The sequence below is a fragment of the Polyodon spathula genome, chromosome 10 (assembly GCF_017654505.1).
Source record: "Polyodon spathula isolate WHYD16114869_AA chromosome 10, ASM1765450v1, whole genome shotgun sequence".
NCBI classification, from domain to species: domain Eukaryota; kingdom Metazoa; phylum Chordata; class Actinopteri; order Acipenseriformes; family Polyodontidae; genus Polyodon; species Polyodon spathula.
This window is the reverse complement of record NC_054543.1, coordinates 14,421,323-14,439,938: the sequence shown is the minus strand read 5'-3', so window position 1 is coordinate 14,439,938 and position 18,616 is coordinate 14,421,323. Positions and strand designations below refer to the sequence as shown.

The following is an 18,616-nucleotide window of genomic DNA, read 5'->3' as shown; positions in this document are numbered from 1 at the left end:
TTCTCTCCATTTCTTAATAATGGACTTTACTGTGCTCCGGGGGATATTCAATGCATTGGAAATGTTCTTATATCTTACCCCTAATTGGTGCTTTTGAAGAACCTCATTCCGGATTTGCTTTGAATGTTCCTTCGTCTTCATGATGTAGTTTTTGTTAGGAATTGTACTAATTAACTGTGGGACCTCCCAGAGACAGGTGTATTTAACCTGAAATCATGTGAAACACCATAACTGCACACAGGTGGACTCCATTCAACTAATTATGTGACTTCTAAAGACAATTGGTTGCACCTTAGCTTATTTAGGTGTGTCATAGCAAAGGGGGTGAATACTTATGCAATCAATTATTTTCTGTTTTGTATTTCTAATTAATTTAGAACAATTTGTAGATTTTATTTTTCACTTTGACATTATGGACTTTTTTTGTGTTGATCAGTGGCAGAAACTCCTAATTAAATCCATTTTGATTCCATGTTGTAACACAATAAAATGTGGGAAAGTCCAAGGGGGTGAATACTTTTGAGAGCCACTGTATGTGCTTAGTAATGGTTATAGATTAAGAGAACAATCACACTGTAGGTCAATGCAATTATATTAAATGGGAAATTTTGTAGAAAGGTGCAGAATCCTTATATCCTGGAAACAGGGCAGTTTATAAGACTGACGTGTTATAAACAATTACTTTGCACATGTAAAATGTGTTGCAACAATCAGATTTTAAAAAAACACAAATTTAGTTTACTGTACTACTGAATTATCTCAATTATAAGCTCAATGGTGCATGCACTCATGTTTGCAAACATATGATACATTTGTATTATGCATAACCTACCACTATATTAAGCTATTGTATTCTGTATCGTAACTATTACTCAGCACACCTGACAAGAAATGTAAAAAAAAAGAGTATGTCAGCTGTATTTAGCAATTATTGTAATCAGCTTATTTACTGATACAGACATTTTGTTCTACTGACGATCTTCCACAAAACACATTGAAAACAAGAGATGAATATTCAGGAATGTTTTTTTTTTTGTTTGTTTGTTTGATTTTGTAAGTATTTAATCAAATCAGAGCAGAGACAGTGTTGTGCAAATCCATTTATTTTAGAATGGATGGAAGAGAATGTTTTTGATATATGTTTACGTACAGATGGAACCAGATACACTAATGTGTTTTTTTTTTTAAACTGTCTAGACATATATTTTTGTCCATTAATAGAATGCAGTCATTAAACAGTACAAATGTACACTGCTACAGATGGAAAAGTGTCCATGCTGATAACTTGCAAATGGATTTCCCTGGATTTTTTAACATGTATACTGGGACTTTAGAAATCAACTGTCACACAACCAGTGCGTTTGTAGATCCTACTAGAATCTTTGTATATTAACACTCCTTTTTTATTGTTATGCTAAATGGCACCACCTATCTCAAATAAGTGTCTAGCTTTCAGTTTGCTACTCATACATAATTCAGCATGTAGCAAAGCTCTGCAAGAAAATATCTGCAAAACCAGGTTTGAACTGGCAGGCAGCTTACAACCTAAATTTTAGAATCTGTCCAATATTGATGCCTGAGATACCTGCTGGCCCCAAGGATTTACTGTTCTGTAAAGATTAATGCAGCTACCCTTAACTCTGACTGTGAATGAAGACTACCTTGCTGCATGAGAGACTGTAAAGATGTGTCCAACCAAGTTTGATTGTCACTGCTTAAAATTTACAAATGTATTCTTGTAGGAATCTATATTTGTTCAGTAAAAAAATCACCATCTTACAATTTTCCTTCTAATTGTTTTATTATATACTGTATGGTTAACTTTTACCTGCAAAGTTAACAGTCTTAATATAGTTTAGTACCAACACCACAACAACATCTTTCAGTAACATTCAACAAGCAAGTACAATACAATACAATACAAAACTACATATAAGGCTGAGTTGAATAACTCCTGAGTGTTTCAGAGACATTATGTAACACAGCAGGTTAAGTCAATAGACTTCAACAAACTCCTCAGTAAAACACATAAACAGTAAAATATTTACCAAGTGCATTGTAATACCTATACACACCACACCTGCCACAGTTCTATGCAAATATCAATGCGGTTTGAACACATTTTCAGTAAACAAATATTTTAATAATAAAACAGTAATGTCATGTGCTGTATTATATTAACAGCTGGTGAATACAAAGTAACTTAATTACTTCGTCACTCCCATAACCCTCGGAACCACATAGATCCTATCATCACTGCTGACATTTCTGCCATTGAAAAATGGTTAACAGTAGTAGGCCATCTATCTTTACTTCTTTTTCATTCTCAAGTTAACGTTTTACCAATTACCTATCAAGAACATGTTGTTATTTCATGTCTACTTTAACTTCTTTGATTTATCAACACCAAAAAAACAAAAAAAACAAACAAAAAAAAAATTACATGTGCAATGTGGCAAAGTGTTGTTCTCTTGGAATCCACAAGATGTCCCTGCAGTCTACAATCTACACTGAAAGGACTATACAGCCCCATTAATGCAGCAGGTAAGAACATGTTACACCTTCCTTCCACATAGCTGTGCACAATAGGAACAGTGTCCAGGATTATATTCTTTTAAATTATGATATTTATTTATTTATTATTGCATGCAAACCACATAATTTCTCTGATATTTTGTCAAAGGTTAATTTAGTTTTTTTTTTTTTTTTTAGTGTCTGGGTGTGTACATTTTGCATATGCCTTCTACAAAAGTCACCTGCAAATTTTGCACAGAACTTTGGCAATTCTAAAAGCAGAGTTGCACAGTACCTATTCCATGCATTCTACTTGGTCACCTGTCTTCAGGAAATAGATGTGTAACACCAGAGTATGACTGCTTACCCCTGAAGAGCTTTTTCTCCAAACCAGTCTCCTTTCCCCAAAGTGCGAAGAAAGACAGCTTCTTCATTAGGCAAATCTTCTCGTGTGACATTCACCTGTCGGAAGACACATACTTTGGATTTTTTTTTTTTTTTGATGACTTGTTAGCACTCTAATGACCCACTAGCTTCCCAGTGCGTCATATGAACTGTTAAATTTGTTTAATACTGTTATCTGTACAGCAGCAAGAACAAAAACTTAAGGGACCCTGAAACTGAAAGACTGTTTTGATGGCCATCTTGTGGTGCAATACAAAAGAGAAACGGCTTCTCATAATTCTTGACTAAAGACTTAAGAGTACTAACGCTGGCTTACCAGCTTCATTTTAGAAACCTGTATAGTAAAATATATTCTCAAGTACCTGGTATGTAGTTATTAAAATACACAGCAGAGAGATTTAGCAGGCCACAGAATGACTTTTCAGTTGACTGTTTTTTAACTGTTTAAATTATGCTTTAATGCTCAATAACATACAGTAGGAATGTTCAGTTTAAAGTACAGAAATGCCATTAAAATTACATATTTACAGATGAAGCCTGTGATGCAATGTTACCAATGTTTCACAAGCTGGTGCTCCCTGGAGTGTTAACCAGGAAGGTAATAACAGTGCCTTTTATTGCCCTGCTTCAAAGCTACTGACAGTATCATATAAAGGAATTTATCTTTTTAAACTAGACACACACAATTGTCTATATTACACACATTCTTAAAGTCAAGGCTGGAATGTCAAAAACCAAAAGCGACTTTATATCCATGTATCAATGTTGCTGCCTCTGCCCTAACTGTCTGTATCTCTCATAAAAAATTGCATGTTGCAAAATTGTTTACACCTTAACTGGGACAAGATTGAGATAATGCTGTTAGGTACTCCCTGCCAGCTAAGTAAAAACAATGCTTTAAATCTGTCTGTTGATGGAACCATGCTTGAGTTCAGATCTAAGATCAAAAATTTGGGTGTGATTTTCAATCCTGGGTTAACTTTTGTATCGCATGTACTGAATGCTGTCAAGACTTCTTTTTTTCACCTTAGAAATATTGCCAGACTGCGTCCCATGCTTTCTCTACCTGCAGCTGAAAAAGTTGTTCATGCTTTTGTTTTCTCCAGGATCGATTTGTAACACCCTGCTGGCTGGGGTGTCTAATAGCATCCTCACTAAAATTCAATTTGTTCAAAATTCTGCAGCCAAAATTTTGTCTCAGTCCCGCTCAAGAGATCACATCACTCCTGTCTTGGAAGCCTTGCACTGGCTGCCTATCAGGTTTCGAACTGATTTTAAAATTTTGACATATAAGGCTCTTCATGGGCTAGCTCCGACTTCTGTCAAATCTGTTATCTTTTTACACTCCCACTCGCAACCTCCGCTCTGATAATTTTAGACTGCTGTGTGTCTCAGCTTCTTTGAATGTTTTTAAGGTTAATTTAAAGACTTACTTTTTTATAAAGGCGTTTTTATGATTTTTTAAAAAATTCCTTGTGTTTTTTTATGCATAATCTGTTTATTTATTGCTGTTCTATTAATTGTGAAGAGCTCTGAGATGACTGGTTTTAGGTGCTATACAAAATAAAGTTTATTATTATTACTATTATTATAAATCAAATGTGAAATGTGGTAATCTCTCTGCTCTGACAAGAGGTGACTGGCTAGTCAGCATTCCTTGTGTCTCCTATCACTGTTAGTAACATCCCAAGCCTTAGTGAGAAGAAAGAGAGTGAGAAGAAAGAGAGCTTACCTTTCCTTTGCTGATGATAAAGAACGTGTCCCCTCGGGCGCCCTGTCGTATGATATACTCCCCGTCTTCGTAGTGCGTCTGTGGAAAGATAAGCTCAATCAGTCAACACTGTCTGGTATTTTTAGAAAACCGGCCTTAGGAGATCCAGTAGCAGTGAGAGGATTTAAGCCCAGCTTCCTGTCTTCCCAGATGGAGGATGAACCATCTATCAGGGGAGTAAATAAGGTAACACACTACTGTTGTCTGTCTAAGCAAGAGTTTTAACTCTTTTAACCTCGTCTCAGAGATATATTATCAGCAGAACAAACCCATGACAATTTTGACAGCAGTTGAATCATGCTACAGCTTCTAACCACCACATGTCTTATGTACACAACGTTTTTGCTGTTAACAACAACTGAAACCACAGCTTCTAAAATAAGTCTCTCCTTGTTTGCATTCTGTTTCTTTATTTAGTGATGTTTAAACATAGTGATTTATTACCACTAGCTACAGTTAGTTACAGTATGTTATACTATATATTATCAAGACCCCTCGAAGCTTCACAGTTATACCTCAATCCTGACCTAAAAACCACCCTAGCTTTGGCCGCTAATTGATCAAAATTGTGATGACGTGTACTGCACACCAAAGGCCCAAAGACAGCCAAGCTTACATCATTTATTATGCAGATTTGAGATTAAACCTAGATGGTCACTCATTTGTACGTGTATTTATAACACTTAAGCAAAACCATGGATTGTTCATATAACTGAAGCCTTGCCAACAATATAGATCATCAGTTACATATCTAACATTATTATAACCACAATCTCTGTCAATCATCTTCTACTGGTTAAATACTTAACAGTTTCATACCTTGCTAAAGTTTAATATGACAAAATACTATTTTTAATGCAACACTTTATAGTCTCCTTTTCTACACAGTAGAAAATATAAAATGTCAAATACTAGGTGCTACGGCTATGTGATAAATACGATGAAAGAAAAAGCAATAAAAGTTAATTCCACATTTTACAAAGAGATGTTTGTGAGCCAAACATATAATGAAAAGGAACAAGCTGAAAGGTCATGCTAAAAATAAAATCCTTGCTTCGGTATTTTCACTAAAATGTCAAGTTCTTATCTGTACAACGGAGGAAGGGTAGGCCAGTTTATACAGCATCAACACATACAACTGGACATATTTTGTACTAAAAACAATTTCAAATTTTCAGAGATGCTGTAACCATAAAAATAACTATAAATTTGACAAAAAACAGAACCGAACAACTCACTATTAAGATCTCTAACATGGACTTTTCCCCTTTCAAATAATAAGTACATTCTCGGTTGACAGCTTTGAAATGAGACCCCCACATACTTTAAATGTATCAGTAAAAAATCTAAATGGGTATTTGACCTAATTAGGTAGTAGTGATTCATGGTGTGTTTCGCTCACTGCAGGGGCAGGACCCTTTCCAGTGTGAGTTTACCACATCTCCCTGATACCATCAAACAGCTTGCATACTTTCTTGCCAAGTTTTAATGTACTTTGATCATCATAAACATTAAGAAAACATATAACATTTCAAAGTGTATTTGTTAGGGATGTTTAATCATAAAATGATAAAAGCTTCATCCCAGATAAGTGCTTTATGGTAGTAGTTTTTAGCTGTACTGTAGTAGCGCCTCTAAGCACTAACTATTTATAATAATATCATGTGGAAGCCACCCAAAGGTTAAAATTACTCAATACAACTTTAAACGGCTGAAACAAAACGGAAGGACAAATGCAGCTGGGATCCTACTTCAGAACACATTAGCCTGATGAAATTCCAGTTTGTCCTGGTCTGATCTCTAAAACTATTTCCTGTCACTTCTGGGTATGGGTCCAAAACCGCTCTTGGCCGTCACCATCTACTAACGACAAATTTGTCATCACCTCTGTATGATACAATCCCAGAATTACAGAGCAAAGCGTGAAACACAAGGTTGATCAATGACCCAAAACTACCAAAAGGAGGAACAGGAAATCTTATGTCTTCAACAAACAGGTTCAAAGTTTACCCTTGAAGATGAAGAATAATACAATGACATATAAGTTTCCATAGTATCTCCCATCATGCGGATGTGACTAGTAAGAAATTTCATGGGTGTACACATTAGCTATTGGGGTTGTGCCACTATACATTTGTAATCATATTTGTTTATTATGATATCTCACCTGGAGGTTACCTTAAACACTATATTCTGCAGGTAAAAGGTAGTAAATACACATGAAGTAGTTTGAGTCAAACACCAGTGGGTGCTGGAAGCAAATCAGCAACACTGCACTCCCCTAGGCCTTACCTCATTCTATATATATAACCTTTAAAGATTGTGTTCAACTTACTTCAGTCTAATCAAAAGACATTGAACACAATAGCACTATTTTATACTAATTTAATCAAGATAATTAACACATTGTCAAGAACAAAAAAAAACACAATGTCAGCATATATTGCAAGAAAAATGTTGAAATCGGCTCTTCTCCCTAATCTTGTAATCTGTCTGGAACATATCGACTGGCGCCAGCTGTGTTCTTTTATTTTGAATTATTTATAAAGCAGATTTCACAACTGTCTGGTTGTGATTCCACATTGCAACAGTAAGAGTCATAGAAAACGATGTTAGCAGTGGCCCCATATGCACACACACAATATGGAAAAAGATTAAACCATTAACCCTTGACACAAAGCACTTAATGTCACTGAGAACACTGTGGGAATGCCCGCCCACTGCTTAACTTGTAACAGATGTCTGGAATTAAAACTAGATGCTGGTGTAATTTTCAGGGCCTTTTTATTTGTAATTGCTTATTATGATATACTATATAAAGAATGGATGTATATTTTCTGTACATCTTTTTGTGTAGTTACTTGTTTATTTCTAGCCAAAACTGCACTCTTGTCTCCAAGTCTTACCTTTCCTGTTTAAATGATCAGTTATCACAGTTATTTGAAAAAGACCATCTAAACCAAAATAAAATTATTTACAAAATGTAAACGATTATTATTACAGTATTGTTTGCTAAGCACTGCATTCTTATGAAGGCTCTCGAGAGGTGTCAGAGAGCCATTTCATCAACTCTTTTTTTGTTATCAGTAGCAACCAACCAACTTCTACAAGATGTATTTAACCAGATTTGCCCATTAAAACAAGAAAAAAAAAAAATGTACACTGTAAAGCATAGTTTCATTAGTAAACTGGGCTAATAAAAACCCTATTATGACCATCAGCTCTTACAGCATAGCCTGTGGGTGCAGGGGGCCTCAGTGATTTTGTAGCTACCAATGTGGTCTTCCAGTAGTTAGAACAGAGGATTTTAACTTTGCATATTATATTCATAATTTCTGAAATGAACCTTAAATAGCTGTGGCTTCCGCATGCATTAATCATTTTTGCTATCCTACAGTTCTGCTTATCTATTCTAATTCACTATGTTTTGATCACGTAAGCTCCAAGCCCAGTCAACCATAGAGACTTATAAGGGAAGATGCAGAGAAAAGTTGAAATTTGTATTCATATACACATTAGAACTTTTTTTGTACCTTTGTCATTCATAAGTAGTAGCTCAGTTAATCAATACAGCCTGCAAAGGTACTGAAGTATGTTCAAAGCCTTGGGATATTATGGTATTTACGATACTGTAAATGTGTTGGTACAGTACACCCTGTAATCTGGTCAAGTGTTTCAAGCTCAGCTACTCAGGCTCATTTCACCGCTTAGTCCCTAATACTCCTGCCACAACCTGGTTAGTAGCTCCTTAGCTGTCCCACAATTATGAATAATAAAGTATATGTGAAAAGACTGTTACATATCCAACGTTTCCCCCCAGCGTTTCCACCTGTACCAACTATGGTGGTCTTTAAATCCCCTACATCCCATTTTCCTTTCATCACTTTCATTAGAATTGATTTACTTTTGTTTGCTTTAACTTTGAGCACACACAATGAAAAGTTCACTTAACAGCTCTCCCTGTCAAACTCCTTCTACATTTTTGCTTTCTTTGCAGAAAGCAGTTTAATTGCCCTCCTGGTAACAGGTCTGCCGCAGGGTACATTCACTCAGCAGTCAAACGCTTAATTATCATTGACTCTTAATTACAAAGCTTTTAATGTATTTTTTATGGCACAGCAGCAGAACAAGCAAACAGACAGCATTGGGAGTCCACTGTCACTGGCGTTAATATAAACCATTGTTCATCCTTTTTTTTGAGAGTCTGCTCAAGTACCTTTCAAGAAAAGCTTTCCTCTGAGTTTTCTGTACTTTTATTTATGCAATTGCTTCAAATTTCATTTAATAATCCTGAACATTTTGGCATGTGGCCTCATCAGCGTAACACTGCCTTGCTTCTTACCTTAGTTTAACTTCTGCCTTGTCCAACATTTCTACCTTTCCAAAAACATTTAGAGGCACACCAAATTGGATCACCACTGTTGACACAAAGTCACAAAGTGCTGGCTTGTAGCGACAGCTCCGGATCACGTTAGCTGTCTAATAACACCAAACAAGTAGATTTTAGTGGAACCAACAAAATAATCACGATAAAAATATGTTTCTCCTTCCGGTACAGTGTTTAGCCATACAAAAGAACAAATCACCTTGCTACGTCCCCTTATATACCATCAGTCAAGCTCACTTGGTTAGAGATTGCAACTGTTTCTCTTCCAATCTGCGGTTGCCACATTGCTTCTATTCTGGGTTGATGACTTGGTGTACTGTAGTTCCGCCCCCTTTCTAGATGGCCGACTTCCATCTAACCCTGGGAATGAATTGTCGAGCCATCCAGTCAATGGTACTCTGTTCCCTTTACACAGCGCCCTCACAGGTTGGGATAGAGACTTATCACCAAGTATCATTCTGTCTCTGTCACAGTAACTTACATTAAAGTGGTTAGAACAACAACCATAACTAGTGCATTCTTTTAAATCTAATTAGAAATAAATGACAATTGTGTTTTAAAGAACTAGAAAAACTTTTCAAAAAGTGTATTGTAATATTAATATTTTTAATATGCTTTTGGTTATGGTTGAAGAGTTATGCTTTCTCTAGCCAGGTGATATAAACTCATTTAGTATCTCACTCCTTTGTGTTTTATCTTTTAATGAGGACTAATTGGAAATTATTTACTTTATATGCAACTAGGAAGCACAACGTCAATGTAATACAAAACAAAAAGTTACAGCACCCAAAGAAGAGAAATGGAAAATAGTTCTTAAGATCCACAACCTTTGGGTCACACAGAACAATGCTGGCCTGTGTTTTTACTTCAGTCCATACAATATGTATGCCTATGAGCACTACTGGTATAAAAACAGGAGCCTGGCATTGCCTGATTTAATTTAACTACAAATACAGGTCACTTACTGTTGTAAACATCATATTTGGACGTATGTTGTATTAATTTAAAACCTTACGTAAATGATCATCTAGACTCTAGAGGTTGCCATTTTAATTTTCTAAAATGTTAATTAAGCAAAAACACACAATTTTCATGTCAGTAACCTAAATACTGAAGAATCAGATTTTAGCATATTTACTGTAGCTCTAATCCCAAACTGACACTTTAAGCTTTCAAGTTCTTGAGGCAGCAAAATTTGTTATATTTGCAAGTAGACGGCTTTTAATAATTAGCTTGGTAGTCTCTCTGGCAACTCTCCCAAGCTGATTAAGGAATCCTAAACAAAAAGTTATTTTCAGATGTTTTGAGCTCTCATGTCTATGGCCCTGTGTAAATTGCGATTTCACAGGCTGTGCGGAAATCGTGAAACTAGCCTAATACCGGGATTTTTACAATATTCTTAAGAAATAAAAATATATGATTTCATAATTAGTATTTGTATTTGTGATGAGTCAAAGGGGTTTCGGTCTGTGATTCAGCCTCCCGACAGTAGGTGGCATCAAACCAACTCGGGACTTCCCTTACCAAGATCTCGTGACCATGGCAAAAGTCATCTTTTGAGGGGCGGCACCTTGGTGAGGGGCGGAAGTACGAGTATGTAACTTCCAGCCACTGGAGTCAAGTGAAGGAAAAGGACACGTGTCAGCGGGGGATTGGTGTTCCACTGACTACAGAGGCGGGACATTACATACTAAAGGGAACGTACTACTGTGTTCGGGGTTGGTCCGAAAGAAAAAGTAGGAGGAGTCACGGGTGAAGGGAGAGACTGGTTTTGTGCAGCGGGTTTTTTTGAAATACTAACATTTCTTTTGTCTTTTTTTTGTTTATGGTCACCACGAAGACAAATTAAAGACGAGTCATCAGTTTGTTGTGGATTTCACCCCTGCACTCCTTCCCTCACACCATTTTGTTTTTCGTTTGTTATTTAATCCTTTTTGTTGTGTATAGAAAATAAAAATAAATTATTTTATTTCTGTACACATAAATTACTGTCTGGACATTCCATTTAATACCCTCTCGCCTCACACGTGGTGTCAGAAGTGAAAATGGATCCAGCTACAGTTTTGACAATGTTTAGGGAGCAGGAGGAGAAGCGAGAGGAGAGAGAGACACGGCACCTGGAACAGCTCACCCAGTTCTTGGGACAGCTGGTAGAAAAACTATCAATATCAACATCAGAGAGAGCGGTTGCCCGGATGTTTGCAGCTCAGCCTAATCTTCAGAAGATGACCTCGGAAGATGATCCCGAGGCTTTCTTGATTACTTTTGAGAGAGTGGCAGAGGCTGCAGAGTGGCCTAGGGAACACTGGGCCATGAAATTGGCACCCTGCCTGACAGGGGAAGCTCAGGCAGCGTATCGAGCCCTGACGGCCACGAATGCAGGGGACTATGTTAAAGTTAAAGAAGCCATTCTCTCACGCCTCGGGATCACGGAGGAAACATACCGGCGCCGTTTTCGGGAATACCAGCTGTCCAAGGGGATGCGGCCCCGGGTTGCGGGACAATATCTTTTAGATCAGTGCACCCGGTGGCTGCGGCCAGAAGAACATACACCCCAAGAACTGGTGCAGAAAATAGTTATAGAACAGTTTGCGTCTATACTACCGCCAGGGAATCGAGAGTGGATTAAGAGGAATAGACCTACCACTCTCGAGGATGCCCTCCTCCTGGCGGAGGCCTACGAAGACGCAAACGAAGGTGCCGGGTCAGACCCCACTCCTGCCCCTAAACTAACTCGGACCAACCAACCAATGAAGCCCAGAGGGGGTAACCGGACCTTCAGACCATGGAGGTCAAGGTTAGCCCCATCCTGGGCGAGAGAGAATCCCCCTAACCTGCCGGTCGCGGACTCGCAGGACAGATTAACTCCGTTGATGCCTCCTAACCAAGTGTGCTACCAATGTAATGAGCCTGGACACATTGCCAGGAATTGTCCAGTAATAAAGGTGGACCTGGCGACAAGATCCTGGTCAGCAGTAACAGGTAGGAACACTGGGGAATGTCGGGAGGGCCCTTATCAGTTAAGAGTACAGGTCGGGGGAAAGAGTACTTACGCATTTGCGGACTCTGGGTGTGCACAAACATTGATTCGGCAAGCTCTCTTGGATGGGGTAGCCTGGGAGCCACAGGGTAAAGTGGCTATCTCCTGTATTCATGGAGAAACTCGGGTTTATCCCACCACTAAAGTTAGACTTATTGTAGGTGATTATTCAGCTTGCGTTAAAGTGGCTGTAGCGCAATGTTTACCATACCCTGTTCTCCTGGGAAGAGACTGGCCGTTTTTTGATCGTATTTTAGGTCGGGAAATGGTCTTAGTTTCTACCAGGGGACAATTAAAGCAACAGGAGAAAACAATTGGCGAGATTTTTCCGTTGCAATCCGACCTGTTTAACCCTAAAATCCGCCCAAGAAAAACAAAAAGAGAGCGTCGGGTGGAAAAATATGAGGGAACTCTGAGACGACAAGGGGAGGGGTCTGACACAAAAGTAAACCAATCGTTGAAACGGCAAGGAAAGGGAGTAGGTATTCAGTGTAACCGGGGCTGCGAGGTTACTGAGGTGGAAGGTCATGTAATAAAAGACACTCCTCTCTGTGTACCTAACCATTGGGACCGAGATATTGACTTGGGATATGAACAACAAAATGATCCCACGTTACAGTATGCTTGGAAACGGGTTAGATATATCGAGGGGAAGGATATGCAGGAAGGACAACCGGTGGTATTTCCGCATTTTTCTGTATCTGGGCACTTATTATATAGAATAACCCGGGCTCCCGGGACGGGACAGCTCGTAAAACAGTTATTGGTTCCCACCTTCCGGTGTGGGTAATTCACTGACAAGGAGACAGACAGGTGTATTTGGAAACACCACACAGGTGCCCAGTTTTATTTTAGGCCGGCTCTTTTCCTTTCCTTGTATTTTTTTCTCTCCGGTAGAGGGCACTGTTGACCGTGGGCTGCCTATCAACGATGATAGACAGCACCACGGAAATACCACAGCTGGTACACGAACAGCAAGTGCACTCGCAGGTGCTCAAAGAAATAATAATGAAAACAGAAGGCGAAAAGAACAAGGGAAAATAAAACAGTAATAAAACTACAAATAAAAGGTGCTGCACTCGGCAGCGTTATCCCGGTCGCCGCTACCCGCACGACCCGGATCACCGTCCTACTCTGTCGGCTATCTCGCCTGCTCTTTCACAATACGCCGGGGTCTGCCCAAGGGTTCCCCGCTCTCTCTCTCTGTCTCGCTGATTCCCGGTCCTGAATCAAAGTGTCCGCACCCTTAGCGCGTCTAAGTGGGCAGACCTGAGGAAACAACAGAGCGTTATTTTATAGGACCGACAATCACCCAAGACCCGCCTCTCGGCCATTCAGAGAGGGGGAAAGTCCACACTCACACTTTCCCACCTCCCCGTGTCACTGCCATGACTCACAGGCGGTTGTTGGGCGACTGCCGCCCTCTTCCTGCAGCCCTGTGAACACGCCAGCAGAGTCAGCACAGATCTCTCCCTGTTACATATCCTTCCCCTCAGAATGACACCACCGGTTCATTCGAAAATCCTACACCCCCATGCCTTCCCGAGAGAAAAAGTCTGCGTTTTGATGCAGCTTTCCTGCTCGGTGGACTACCCTGAAGGCATAGGGCTGCAAGGCCAAGTACCACCGCGTGATTCTGGCATTGCTATCTTTCATCCGGTGAAGCCATGCTAAGGGGGCATGATCTGTAACCAGGGTGAAGTGTCGCCCCAGGAGGTAGTACCGGAGTGACTCGACTGCCCATTTTACCGCGAGACACTCCTTCTCGATGGTGCTATAATTTTTCTCGCGGGGAAGGAGCTTCCTGCTGATATACAGGACTGGGTGCTCGCTTCCCCGAACCTCCTGCGACAACACTGCCCCGAGACCTGTCTCTGACGCATCCGTCTGCAGGGTGAACCTCTTACCAAAATCCGGGCTGCATAGTACTGGCTTACTACACAGCCTCCGCTTCAAGGCGAGAAAGGCCCTCTGGCACGACTCCGTCCACTGAACCGTATTTGGGGCAGCCTTCCGGGTGAGGTCTGTCAAGGGAGCAGCGAGCGTAGCGAAACTCGGGATGAACTTTCTATAATAGCCCGCTAGTCCCAAGAAAGAGCGCACCTGGGTTTTGGTTGTAGGAACCGGCCAGTCAGCCAAGGCTTTCACCTTAGCAACTAGCGGTCTGATCTGGCCGCCCCCTACTCGATACCCCAAATACTCCGACTCACTCTTCCCAATGGCACACTTCTTTGGGTTAGCAGTGAGCCCCGCCTCCCGCAAGGATTGCAGCACCGCCGCTACCTTACACAGATGACTCGGCCAATCCTCACTGTGGATAACCACGTCATCTATGTAAGCAGCGGCGTACTGCTGATGGGGCCGCAAGATGCGATCCATCATCCGCTGGAAAGTGGCGGGGGCTCCGTGCAACCCAAAGGGCATGGTCCTGAATTGGTACAACCCGAAGGGAGTCGAAAACGCCGTCCTCTCTCTAGATTCCGGGGTCAGGGGTATCTGCCAGTACCCCTTCGTTAAATCCAGTGTCGTCATAAAATGAGCCGTGCCTAGACGCTCCAGCAACTCATCTACTCGGGGCATCGGATAAGCGTCAAATTTCGATTTCTCATTGATTCGTCTGAAATCAATGCAAAATCGAGTTGACCCGTCTGGCTTATCGACTAAAACGATCGGACTGTTCCAGTCACTTTGGGACTCTTCTATTACCCCCAGTCTCAGCATTTCGTCAATTTCCGCTTTTATTACCTGTCTTTTACGCTCAGGTATACGGTACGGCCTCTGGCGAACTAGCGCCCCCGGCTCAATATCAATGTGATGATGGGCTACTCGAGTCTGCCCCGGGACGGAAGAGAACACGTCAGGAAACTCCGCCACCAGACCGTGAGCCTGACATTTCTGCGTTGGTGTCAGATTCTCTGCAATCTGTACCGATCCTTTTCTTGCCAACACAGAAAGATCAGGTCCCAGGTCCGTGACGTCATCTGCATGCGCCACTAACAACGCCTCTGGCTGTAACCAAGGCTTTAAGAGATTGATATGGTAAATGTGTTTCTCTGTCCGTCGCTCCGGCTGGCAGATCTCATAGTCCACCTTCCCAACCTGGCGTGTAACCTCAAAGGGTCCTTGCCACTTAGCCAAGAGTTTCGACTCAGAACTGGGTAATAATAGAAGTACCTTATCCCCCGGCTGAAATGTGCGCAACCGGGCTCCTCGGTTATATTGTGTCTCCTGTCTGTGCTGCGCCTGCTGCAAATTGTCATGCGCCCATTTCCCAACAGACTCAAGACGTTTGCGCAGGTCCAACACATACCGGACTGTATTGGTCGAATTGTCCTGCTGCTCCTCCCACATCTCTCTGACCAGATCGAGCACGCCCCGGGGTCTCCGCCCATACAGCAGCTCGAATGGTGAAAACCCCGTAGAAGCCTGGGGAACCTCTCTGATCGCAAAGAGAAGGGGAGGAATCAGCTGGTCCCAGTAACGCACATCACTACGAATAAATCTGCGCAACATGTTCTTAAGGGTCTTATTAAAGCGTTCCACCAAACCGTCTGTCTGAGGATGAAACACAGAGGTCCTAATGGTCTTAATTCCCAAAAGCTTACATGTTCCGCGGATTAGCCGGGACATAAAATTGGTGCCTTGATCGGTTAGTATCTCTTTGGGAATCCCCACCCGGGAGAAAACCTTCACAAGCTCGTTGGCAACAGACTTAGCGGACATAGATCGGAGGGGAATTGCCTCTGGATAACGCGTAGCGTAATCCAGAATGACAAGTAGGTGGGTGTATCCTGCCGCACTCCTTTCTAGTGGCCCAACTATGTCCATCCCAATACGCTCAAACGGAGCTTCCACTAGGGGCAAAGGCACCAGAGGGGCTCGTGGAACGGCTCTAGGGCTGGCCTTCTGACATTCCCCACAACGCTCACAAAACCGCTTAACATCGCCATCCAGCCCCAGCCAGAAGAACCGTGACACAAGCCTTGCTTTAGTTTTATCCCTTCCCAAATGACCAGACAGGGGAATAGCGTGAGCCAGCTGCAACAAATCCTCCTTAAAGGGCTGAGGAATGAGCAACTGATGACGCACTTCACCGGTCTGGGGTAATTTATCAACACGGTACAGTAGGTCTCGATCAATTTCAAAGTGGGGGTACGTGGCGGCGCGTCTGGGCTCGACCACCCGACCATTAACCACCGCTGCTTGGTCAAAGAGCCTGCCCAGCACGTCGTCACGCCCTTGCTCGAGTCGGAAGTCACGGGAGCGAGCTAAGAAATCAGCTCCCATGGCTTCCAACTCGGGGTCAGGTCGGTCCCGAGCAGAGGCAGCCGAGCCAGACCCCTGCGCTGGCTCCGCGACCTCCCCCCCGGACTCTTCACCAACCGCCCCCACCTGAAACTTCTCCGACTCCCTCCATTGCCAGCCCTCATTCTTAGCGATCCGACGCTCCCGTTTAGTTTTACGGGGTTTAAATCTATGGCAAAACCATTCTGGATCGCGAAAGGGAAAAATCTCTCCAATTACTTCCTCTTTCTTAGCCAATAAAGAAGACGGGGCTGTCAGAGCAGCCAACCAATCTTTAAACTGCTCACAGTCCCGTCCCAGAACTACTGGTACCGGCAATCGAGGACATAATCCTACCTGCACCTGCGTCACCTGCTGGCCAATAGTCATACACACATTTATCTTGGGATAGGAGCGGACATCCCCATGAATACATTTAATATGCACCCGTCCCAATATACGTTTATGCCCCGGTGAGACTAGGCTCTCCTGTACTAGAGACTGACCACACCCTGAATCCAGGAGAGCCTGGGTTTTTGTACCATCCACTGTCACAGGAATAACAAAACCCGTGTGCTGAAGCGACTGAGGTAATTGAACGTGCCTACCTGGTCGGCTGAGGTCACACTCCATCACGGGGCAGTCCCGGGAGAGGTGGCCCACCTCCCTGCACGTCCAACACCTCGGTGGGCTGGTTTCTCTCCCCGAAGTTTTGGAAAGAGGGGGAAACACTGGAGCCATAAAAGGGGCTCGCCGATAAGGCGTCCGCGCGAGACCCCGGTCCGACACTGCAGCAGCCCGTGGGTATCCCCACCCTGCCCCAGTACCCGGGCCGGGAGCTCCCGCCGACACCCCCCGACCAAATCCTGGACTACCCCTACCCCCCAGTCCCTTCGCCCTTTCTGGGGCCAGTTGAGGGGACGATCCAGTAGCCGCACTCCTCCCGGGCAGTTTCGCGGGCGTTGGCTTCTGCTGCCTGGTACTGCTCGGCAAGTTCGACCGCCCGGTCCAGCGTGTCTGGTGCCTGCCGCTGGACCCACAGCCGAGGTCCCGGGGCTAGACATTCCAGGAAGCGCTCCACCACGATCATCTCCACCACCCTGGCTTTGGTGTTCAGCTCCGGGTTCAACCAACCCAGTGCGTAATCCTTCAGACGGTGGGCGATGGCTCGTGGGTGCTCCCCTACCGCAAACTGCTCCTCTCGGAATTTCTTCCGATACCCCTCCGGTGTGGCCCCCACGCGATTAAGGATGACGGTTTTCAGCGTGGGGTAATCCATCATCCGATCCGGGGACAGCGTTCTCGCTGCTGCTTGCGCCTCCCCCGTGAGCTGAGGAAGCAGGTAACTAGCCCACCGGGCTGGATCCCACCCGGCCGAGGTCGCCATAGCTTCAAACACCTCCAAATAGGCGTCAGGTCGATCCTCGGCCGTCATTTTTGTGGGGCGTTGCAACTGGGGGTCTGGAGCTGCGGGTCTTGCCGCCCCCTGCACTGCTGCGGTGAGCGTCTGGCGCAGGAGGTCCATCATCGCCGCAAACTGCGTAGCATCCATGGCTCGTCTGCTCCTTCTATAGCTGCACTGCTTGGGGCAGTGCCAGTGAATCCCACTTCTGACACCACGTGTGGAAGGGGTGTGGGTAATTCACTGACAAGGAGACAGACAGGTGTATTTGGGAAACACCACACAGGTGCCCAGTTTTATTTCAGGCCGGCTCTTTTCCTTTCCTTGTATTTTTTTTCTCTCCGGTAGAGGGCACTGTTGACCGTGGGCTGCCTATCAACGATGATAGACAGCACCACGGAAATACCACAGCTGGTACACGACCTGCAAATGCACTCGCAGGTGCTCAAAGAAATAATAATGAAAACAGAAGGCGAAAAGAACAAGGGAAAATAAAACAGTAATAAAACTACAAATAAAAGGTGCTGCACTCGGCAGCGTTATCCCGGTCGCCGCTACCCGCACGACCCGGATCACCGTCCTACTCTGTCGGCTATCTCGCCTGCTCTTTCACAATACGCCGGGGTCTGCCCAAGGGTTCCCCGCTCTCTCTCTCTGTCTCGCTGATTCCCGGTCCTGAATCAAAGTGTCCGCACCCTTAGCGCGTCTAAGTGGGCAGACCTGAGGAAACAACAGAGCGTTATTTTATAGGACCGACAATCACCCAAGACCCGCCTCTCGGCCATTCAGAGAGGGGGAAAGTCCACACACCCA

General features: G+C 43.2%; 1 protein-coding gene across 2 annotated transcripts in view; it reads right to left on the bottom strand.

The window, feature by feature from the left end:
* The window catches only part of LOC121321863 (cGMP-dependent protein kinase 1), a 168,897-nt gene that overhangs the window by 38,096 nt on the left and 112,185 nt on the right, over positions 1 to 18,616 (bottom strand). For both annotated transcript variants that reach the window (XM_041261161.1, XM_041261160.1), the window contains exons 6-7: positions 4,652 to 4,729; positions 2,882 to 2,976 (exon numbers count right to left, since the gene is read on the bottom strand). In XM_041261161.1, the coding sequence (XP_041117095.1) occupies positions 2,882 to 2,976; positions 4,652 to 4,729 (173 nt within the window). The remainder of the gene's footprint in view (positions 1 to 2,881; positions 2,977 to 4,651; positions 4,730 to 18,616) is intronic.